The 10,500-nt window shown below is 43.5% G+C and overlaps 1 protein-coding gene across 1 annotated transcript in view; it reads right to left on the bottom strand.

Annotated features, from left to right (window-relative positions):
* LOC310779432 (tetratricopeptide repeat protein 39B-like) overlaps positions 1-10,500 on the bottom strand; it is a 69,685-nt gene that overhangs the window by 22,098 nt on the left and 37,087 nt on the right. The window contains exons 4-8 of the mRNA XM_083639965.1: positions 9,934-10,065; positions 6,726-6,796; positions 6,166-6,233; positions 5,591-5,655; positions 780-885 (exon numbers count right to left, since the gene is read on the bottom strand). Coding sequence (XP_083496091.1) covers positions 780-885; positions 5,591-5,655; positions 6,166-6,233; positions 6,726-6,796; positions 9,934-10,065 — 442 coding nt within the window. The remainder of the gene's footprint in view (positions 1-779; positions 886-5,590; positions 5,656-6,165; positions 6,234-6,725; positions 6,797-9,933; positions 10,066-10,500) is intronic.

The following is a 10,500-nucleotide window of genomic DNA, read 5'->3' as shown; positions in this document are numbered from 1 at the left end:
TTTTCTCCTTTTCTACCCAACAGGACACACCTGTAAACTAGGGATGGGCATTTCCAGCAAAAACACTATTCGAAATTCGATGGGCCAAAGTCGACTTTTCGTCGAAATTTGCCCACCCCTAAAAAAAGAAAGAAAAAAGCGATGAATCGATTGGTTTGACCAAGATAAACAATATTATATGCATTTATGCAACGCATGGTCTATGGAAAAATGAATGGCGGATGAAATCCCATGGAGAGGGAGAGGGGGTGACTTTGGCACTCAACAGGCAGCCAGACTACGTTAGCCACGTTAGCATCGTTAGCGTAGCTTCCCAAACAGAGACGAGATAGCCCAGGGAACAGTAGACAGAATATCAGCTTTTATTCATGCAGTAACAAGCCTTGAAACCTTGTCCATGTGTTGCTGTAATATAGACAGTTTAAGAACATTTCTACTACGTTTCTAGCATTTCTACCAAGGAGCTGCTGGGTACGTGAGTGAGTGCGCAGCAGCTGCTACGGCAACGTCACATGGACAAACAGGTGCCGGTAAAAAAAACAATGGAAAACGATTTTCGACTTTCAATAATAAAAGTCGATCTTGATAATGAAAATGATTATTTGAACATTCAAAATTCATTGCCCATCCCTACTGTAAACGCTCGCTCCGTGTGCTTCTATGTTTAAATAAAGGTTGAGTCAAATCAGAGATCTTTGATCAAACCTTTCACCAGGCAAGAGCTTGCGATATTTCGGTAATTTTGTCTGATTCTACTTAAAATACTCTTGACTACTCACCAGGTTGAAGGAGCCAATGCCCAGCTTGACCCCGCCCTCAAACTGTCTGAACAAATCAGATTGGCCGTCCAGATCCTGAGTGACGTTCAGCATATTCTGGCAATCCCTATTGGACGGCAGAGTATATGATGTCACAACCAGAAAAAGGAAATGCTGACATTTTGAACAGTTTATGCATGATAGTATTTTCCCTTCCAGACATGTTTGGCCATAACTAGAGTCCAACTTGGAAGACAAATGATGACCTGTTACAGAGGCTACAGAGAGTGTGCAGTTCAGACATTTGACCCCTACTGAGAGACTTCCATGTGCCTTTTTCAGACTGCCAGCGCAAAAAAAAAAAAAGCATATCCAGATTGTATCCAGGGTTGATTTTACAAAGTCTGGACAGCAAAAAAACACATGAAATATGATTTTTTACAAATCAGGACCAAACCACATTTGGAGGTGGTTTGAAATGCGATTCCAATCGGATTTCTACAGCTGCATCTCAGTCTGGATGCTCTGGTCGCACAAATTTCAAAGTGTCTTTTGTGTCACACGCAACACGTCACACAACGACACATCCAGAAGGCTGCAGCACGGAACATCGCAACGCACATCAGCCTCCTTTCCTCCTGCGTCCCTGAGTTGGTCTGGTGCGTCGGAGGAGTTCTGCAGTGCAACCTGACAGTGACAGCGTGGTTGTTTTGATGGCGAGATGATGCATCTCCATTCCTCATGCTTCGGCTTTGGAAAGCCGCGTACGTAGTTACTTACACCTACGTCGTTTCCACAGCAACCCATGCAGATAGGTTGGTGGCGATGCCTGGACACACCAAATCCCATCTGATCAGTTGTAAATAACATTGCGGACAGTCTGTCTTAAAGCCCCCTCCAGTGTATTTTGGTCTTTTTTTTTTTTCATATCTCTCTGAGTCGTCACATCTCTTGACAGTATTAATTAGGCACACTGTTCGCCAAATATTTTTGACAAATATTTTTATTTTGTGCTAAGTTAGCTGCTAAAATTAAACAATGATGTATGACTCAATGGAATGCTATAGTGGTAAATTTGATTCTGAGTGAGGTGACGAGCTGGCATGTTAAGTAGCAAGCTGTTAGCTACGTTAGCTAAGCCCACTGCCTGCTGGCTGTAACCACGTAACTTGCACTGTTTTTCCGGGCGCATCTCCAGAATCAGATGACATGTGACTATACTATACAGAATCAGATGACATGTGACTATACTATACAGAATCAGATGACATGTGACTATACATGTGACATGTGACATGTGAAATGTGACATGTGACTATACAGCAGGCGCTCATAGAATGTTGAGAACATTTGAAATACAACACCGACCGTACAGGTAGACAAACTGACTGGAGGGGGGCTTTAAACATCTGATTTAAAGAAACAAATCTGATTTGCGGCAGTCTCTCTTAGATATGAGATGCCTTAGATGGCTTTTTTGGTTTTCAAAGTATTCTCTTAGACACTTTGCCCGGAGTCCACTTTTGCAAAATGACAGGAGGCCAGGGGCCAGTTAATAAACAAACATTCATAATATACATTTTTCTGTAGCGGATTGTAGGTGTTTGGGGTGTCAGCTGGAGTTTAGTCTGACAATTTTGTGCGCGCAAGTTAAGTTAGTTAATACATACATATAAGTACCTGGGTGGTCAGCAGGTGGCGATATTTGAGAATTTAGCTGGAGCTCAGTCGAACTTTATAGTTTTCATTGTGAATGAGAAAATGGCCAGGAGCCCCTTGGCACCCTATCGCGGGCCGCATCTGGCCCCGGGGCCGCAGGTTGAGTATCACTGTCTTACGCCCAATCCCAATTCCTATCTTAACCCTCAATCTTAACCCTCAGTCTCAAAAATGCGCACTCCCGCGAAGTGCTAGTGCTGTCCCGATTCTCAGTGTGTTAAATTAAGGGTCGAGTTTGAGCAACGAACAGCCCTCAGTTTTGAGATTTTCCACGACCACCCTTGGCAGTGAGTGCGATCCCAGAATCCCTTGCGTGTCATCAGCTAGATAGATTCAGATGGAAGATGGCGGCGAAGGAGGAAAAAAGGAGCCCTACAAAGTTATGTATTTCCTTGTTAATAGCGATGTAAAAATTACGATAACCATTGTATTAGCTTAGTTTAATGTCATTTTATGGATTTCCGTTTTGGAATCCTAACATTATTGTTGTTGCTAACGAGTGGGGGCTAGAATGACCGTGCTTTCCGACGTGAGGGCTGGCTTGACTGCAGTTAAACACTGCAGTCAAGCCAGCCCTCACGTCGGAAAGCACGGTCATTCTAGCCCCCACCCGCCTTGTGGTGCGTAGCATTACACGTAGGCTGTATCTTGATAAAAACAACTCAACAACGACATTACCACAGAGAATTATGGACCAGCACGGCTACTGACTATCGATAGTTAGCAACAACAAATGTGTTAGGCTCCAAAACGGAAATCCATAAAATGACATTTAAAAGATAATACAATGGTTATCGTAATTTCTACATCTAGCCTATATTATCAAGGAAATATTTGTAGGGATGCTTTTTTCCTCTCCTTTTGAATTGACAGACTGGACGGAGCTTTGGCATAGGCCTACTGCTGCCCCCCACAGTCTGAAGACGTATCTGCCTTTAAGGGCTGTCCCATTTTAAAGTCGCAAGATAGCCCTTAACACTTAGTTTTGAGGGCTACTAAGATTGAGGGTTGAGCTTGAGGGTTAAGATTGAGGGTTAAGATAGGAATTGGGATTGGGCCTTAGACCCTCAAAATGCAGCTGTCTTTCTGGTGTTAGCCCAAACTCTATTCAGCATGTCTCGGTGCTTTTTGATAAAAACCTTAACTTTGAGAAACACATTAACAAGGTCACAGGATCATATTGGATTATTGTAACAGTCTTTTAACAGACTCAGGTTCTTGATGACTATAACTTGCTTGGAACATTTTCAAATATCTGGGATCCGTTTCTGGCCTACTTGGATGAGGGTAGGGGGGACGGGTAACTCGCCTAGGTGACTTCACATGGACCCCCTGCGTGGGATCCCACGCACATCTCTTGCAAGCACATGAGCACCATACTGTAACACCATACTGTAACATTTGAATGTTGATATATATGTATGCACATGAGTACCATACTGTAACACCATACTGTAACATTTAAATGTTGATATATATGTATGCACATGAGCACCATACTGTAACACCATACTGTAACATTTAAATGTTGATATATATGTATGCACATGAGTACCATACTGTAACACCATACTGTAACATTTAAATGTTGATATATATGTATGCACATGAGCACCATACTGTAACACCATACTGTAACATTTAAATGTTGATATATATGTATGCACATGAGTACCATACTGTAACACCATACTGTAACATTTAAATGTTGATATATATGTATGCACATGAGTACCATACTGTAACACCATACTGTAACATTTAAATGTTGATATATATGTATGCACATGAGCACCATACTGTAACACCATACTGTAACATTTAAATGTTGATATATATGTATGCACATGAGTACCATACTGTAACACCATACTGTAACCTTTAAATGTTGATATATATGTATGTACATGAGTACCATACTGTAACACCATACTGTAACATTTGAATGTTGATATATATGTATGCACATGAGCACCATACTGTAACACCATACTGTAACATTTAAATGTTGATATATATGTATGGTTTGTCTTTTCTCTCTCTCTCTTCTTTTGTGTCTGTTTTTCACATTCTGAAAATTGCTAAATAAAATATAAAAAAAAGACTCCAATTTGTACAAAATGCAGCTCCAAGTCTCCTGACAAAAACCAAGAAAAGAGAATTACTCCCATCTTATTGACATTACATTGGCTACCCATTTGTTTTAGGATTGATTTTAAAATGTTCCTCATTACTTTTAAAGCCCTTCATGGCCTAGCCCCAGAATACATATCTGAACTGTTGACTCCCTACCAAGCAGTGTGCAGTCTGCGATCCTCAGGCAGCAACCTACTCGCTGTTCCCAAATCACGATTAAAAACTAAAGGGGACAGAGCATTCACTCCTCGCCTGTGGAACTGGCTTGCCAAATCTGTATCGTCTTTTAAATCACTTCTAAATACTAAACTTTGTTTTATTCTTATTTTATTTTTTATCTAGCCTACTTTTATTCTTATGTATAGTGTTTTACTGCCTGCTTGTTTACCTGCTTTTTCAGAGATGACTGTATATTTGTGGTCATCGTAAAGCACTTTGTAGTCTCAACGCCAGACCCATGAGAGTTCTTATGCTGATACACTACGTTACTGCATGCTGCAGATCTCTCTCTGGGTCTGGGACACTTTCCCTCAGAGGGCTGGTTATGGGAGGGAACCGTTCACTTGGCCGGTCATATGCCAGTGATGGCTTCAGTCTTCTCCAATCAGTAAAGACTTTGCGATCAGACGACACGGGAGGCGCAGCCCATTTTTCGAACCGCTCTCTCATCGGTGCTACGACCTGTCACTCATTCAATTTCAACCCGCCTTCAAAACCAGCAGTGGCTGTGAACTGGCACAGACTCACTTATGTAGTATGCGGAGCGCAGCGATTCAACGTAATATTTGAGTCTGGGGAGAGACTAAGCACTTTGTAACACTGGTTTTATAAACGTCATTATTATTATTATTATATTATTATTTATGACAGACAGACAGACAGTCAGACAGACAGACAGACAGACAGACTGTCTTGTTGCTGGAAGGTTAGTCTCATGGAGGTGTGAGTGGAGGCTTGTGGAGGCTGGAATCACTCACTTGTAGATCTGGTAGCTGGTCCGAATCTTGATGCCTCCTTTAATAAAACTGATCATATTCTCATCCTGAGAGAGAGAGAGAGAGAGAGAGAGAGAGAGAGAGAGAGAGAGAGAGAGAGAGAGAGAGAGAGACTAAATCACCTTGTTCCAAAGGTGATATTTACATTCATTCAGACAGACAGACAGACAGACAGGCAGACAGAGAGACAGACAGACAGAGAGACAGACAGACAGACAGACAGACAGACAGACAGACAGGCAGGCAGACAGACAGACAGACAGACAGACAGACAGGCAGACAGACAGACAGACAGACGGGCAGGCAGGCAGGCAGGCAGGCAGGCAGACAGACAGACAGGCAGGCAGGCAGACAGGCAGGCAGACAGACAGGCAGGCAGGCAGACAGACAGACAGGCAGACAGCCAGGCAGATAGACAGACAGACAGGCAGGCAGACAGACAGCCAGCCAGCCAGCCAGACAGGCAGATAGACAGACAGACAGATAGACAGACAGGCAGGCAGACAGGCAGACAGACAACCAGACAGGCAGATAGACAGACAGACAGGTGTGCGTACCTGTACAAAGGTCAGAGTGGCTTTCTGCAGCAGACACTCAGCGTAGCAAATCTCTGCATGCCTCTCCTCTGGAACAACAACAATAATAAAGTCCTTTTTTTTTTAGTTTTTTTTTATTTTATTCTACCTCCATCTTTGTTCCTCAGCCTCACTGTGCTGAGATCACCTATCAATCAAACAGTGTGGGTGGAGCTTGGTCATTTTCTGATGTCTGTTCAGCCCTGGTGGCTTTTTTACATTTCGTTCCACAGAAATCTCCAACACAGACAACACAGAAGCTCCTCCCACCACACAGACACTGGCTTTGAAGCCCCTCCCACCACACAGACACCGGCTCTGAAGCCCCTGACTGGGTCATGACCATCGGCAAGCAAAACATCTTGGTTTGGTTCAGGCAACAAAAGCAACTTGGTTGGGGTTAGGGTTATGATTTGGGTCGGGACTCCGCGTGACAAGAAAGTTACAATTCTGGAACGCTACTGGTCCATCACCGACACCCCACGTGTGTGTGTGCGTGCATGGGTGCGTGTGTGTGTGTGTGTGTGCGTGCGCGTGTGTACCTTCTTGGAGGTTGGACTGCTTGCTGACCAGACTGGACAGAGATACAACCACAGAGTTCCTCTTCCTGAACCTGCAGAAATACAATTATGACATCATGAGCTATTCCGTGTGTCCTCAGAACCTCTGGACCAATCAGCAACAAGCCTACAGGTTCAGAACCTCTAGACCAATCAGCAAACAAGCTTAAAGTTTCAGAACCTCTGGATCAATCAGCAACAAGCATACAGGTTCAGAACCTCTAGACCAATCAGCAACAAGCCTACAGGTTCAGAACCTCTAGACCAATCAGCAACAAGCCTACAGGTTCAGAACCTCTAGACCAATCAGCAACAAGCATACACGTTCAGAACCTCTAGAACAATCAGCAACAAGCCTGCAGGTTCAGAACCTCTAGACCAATCAGCAACAAGCCTACAGGTTCAGAACCTCTAGACCAGGGGTGCCCAAATTATTTCCCATGAAGGGCCAAAACTCAATCTGGGTGGAGGGCCGAGGGCCGAAAAGAAACGTTGTGGAATTACATTAAAATGTATTGTGTTTTATAGAAAATTAACATTCTAAATCTAAAATAACATTTCAATATAATAATCTACTTTTTATCTGTTTGGTAATTGTAATAATTTGCAATTGGTTATATATATTTAAAAAAACATCTGCATTTGTGGGGAGCTTAAACATTTAATCAGTAAACACCCAGTTAAAAACAGTTGTATTTTCCACCTTTGTAATCAAGAGAGAAATTTGACTTAATTCACAACTTGAAAAATCCTCAGTCAAGGTACAATTGAAAATCAGTTTCGTAGTGGCGACGTACAGTATATTGTACTCTTTCAAAACAGCCACTCTCTGTCTGCAAATGAGACAAACCGCTGTTGAATTTACTTCGGTAAAAAAATACTCGTCTTGCCACTCCGTCCTAAACTTTCTTTTGTCAGTGTGCCACTGCCATGATGATGATCTGTCCATCTTGCTGAGCTGGTGTAAAGCCAGTGACTGGGGAGGGATCAAATATCAGAGCTCACCCCCCAACCAGGTGATTCAGCCAACCAATCATTAGCAATCAATCCTCAGATAGCAATGCCTCACACCCGTGTGATAGAGTCGGGGAGAGAGAATACCAGCTGCACAAAATTAACGTTAATCATAGATAGAAGAGTCCCGACATCTCCATTCAGGGGCGGACTGCATAATCGGGCACGTCGGGCAACTGCCCGGTGGCCTGGCCTGCAATTTTCAAAAAAAGAGCGCGGGCCAAACTTGGCCCGCGGTCCCCAAATTGGTCACCACTGGTCTAGACCAATCAGCAACAAGCATACAGGTTCAGAACCTCTAGAACAATCAGCAACAAGCATACAGGTTCAGAACCTCTAGAACAGGGGTGCCCAACCTTTTTTGACCCAAGATCTACTTTTCAAGTAGCCAGCCTCCCGAGATCTACCAGTCCAGTTTCAACATCGCAAACGCACACACATCGTTTCCAGCCTGCAGTAACTAACCTCACAACACTTTCTCGTTGTCCCACAACCACTTGACATTAGGGCTGTGAATCTTCACTGGCCTCACAATTGGATTTGATTACAATTCAGAGGGCTACGATTAGATTCCATTACGATTATCGATGCATCTCGATGCATCTCGATGCATCTTAAATCGATGCATCACTTTTTTTTCCCAATACATGATTTTTTTTTTTACAATTTCTTTTTTCTCACTGTGTGGCTACTTTTAAAATAAAAGTGCATTTGGAATTGCATTGGATTATGATCCATAATTAAAATAAACAACTGCATGTACTTCCATTATATTTTATTTGATTATTATTATATTATTATTATTATTTATTTATTTTAATAATCGATTTTTGACGCGAACGACCTGGGGTCAGTCCGCGGTTGACCAGTAGACCGCGATCGACTGGTTGGCACCACTGCTCTAGAACAATCAGCAACAAGCATACAGGTTCAGAACGTCTGGACCAATCAGCAACAAACCTACAGGTTCAGAACCTCAAGACCAATCGGCAACGAGCTTACAGATTCAGAACCTCTCGACCAACCAGCAACAAGCCTACACGTTCAGAACCTCTAGACCAGGGGTTCCCAACCTTTTTTGTGTCAAGGTCCGGTAGATACATGAAAAAAGAAAGTCGCGGACCGGTTGTAAATTTTTATGGTTTTAGTTACATATATATTTACTCACCAGGTGGCGACAAAGGGTAAATAACAGCCTTTTGTGTTGTACTGTATGTAGCCTACAGTATTTATGTTTTTGTTTCAACTACAAACATAAATAAACGTCAACTTGAAACTATGTTTCAACTACCACACACAGCCTATAATATTATAGCCTATGTTTACTGTATAAAAAAAAGAAATTGACCGGGCTCATGGCCCGGTACCAAGGTGGTTGGGGACCACTGCTCTAGACCACTGTTTCTCAAATAGTGGTCCGCGCCCCCTAGTGGTCTATCTAGAGTAGATCTATCCTTTTTTCCCTCCCACTATCCAATCAGAGAAATGTTTACATTTTCTGGGAAACGGAAGGTAAGATCGCGATGCATATAAAGATATAAAAATATGTATTCTTCACCCCGAATCCACCGCCACCACCCCTGAGTCTTATGGTTGCGGAGATACGTCCACTCTGCATGCAGGGCTACAGTCTAGACCAATCAGCAATGAGCCTACAGGTTCAGAAGGTCTGGACCAATCAGCAATTAATAACCTACAGGTTCAGAACCTCTGGACCTATGAGCAACTAGCCTACAGTTTCAGAACCTCTAGACCAATCAGCAACTAACCTCCAGCTTCAGAACCTCTAGACCAAGGGTCCACTTTGAAATCTGAAAATCTTCCGGGGCCCACCACCCAACCCTTTAATCACAACTCTGATCAACACACGAGACTAATGATGTATTTCCCTATATGCTTTTTATATTATATATTTTTTATTTCACTAACAGAGCATGTGAACTTGGGCATACGGCAAATTAATAATCCATCCACAGACAAAACATTTCGGCAAAATACCCAAAAGCCAGATTGCCAGCCAACATTTTCTCCCCCCCCCCCCCCCTTACTCATCAGAAATATTTGCGTGCACACAGGGGGTTAAAGTGGGAGATGGCAGGTGATTCTGAAAAGAAAATGCACATTTCACTTTGGACCACCCTCCAAACAATGCAAACTCTCTCTCTCTCTCTCTCACCTCTGGCAGGTTTGTAGGGCATCCTTGATGGTTGCCATGGCAGCCTGGATGTCTCTGTGCTCGAAGGTCATGGTGGCCTGCATCACCAGGATGCTGCTGTACCCCAACGCATGGTACATACTGTCCCTCCACCTACACACACGCACACACACACACACACACACACACACGCATGCACACACACGCACGCACACACACACGCGCACGCACACGCACGCCCACACACACACACACGCACGCATGCAAGCGCACGCACACACACACACACACACACACGCACACACACACGCACGCACACGCGCGCACGCAAGCGCACGCAAGCGCACGCACACACACACAGTACATATGGTATATCATCTACACAGAAAATGTAGTACCTACAGAGTTCACACTTACCAATACACAAAATACACCCAAAGGCAAGTTTTGTGCTAGAATGGATGGGCCGGAGGGACAACTCTGCCTCTGATTGGCTTGGCCTGATATTTGACGCTAATCTTAACCAATTGTCACTCCTCATGCCTAAACCCAACCTCCTCCGGCCCATCCATGCTAGCACCAACCTAG

Source organism: Poromitra crassiceps (assembly GCF_964638095.1).
Source record: "Poromitra crassiceps genome assembly, chromosome: 7".
NCBI lineage: Eukaryota > Metazoa > Chordata > Actinopteri > Beryciformes > Melamphaidae > Poromitra > Poromitra crassiceps.
The sequence above is the reverse complement of the archived record's forward strand: the minus strand, read 5'-3'. Positions and strand labels throughout refer to the sequence as shown.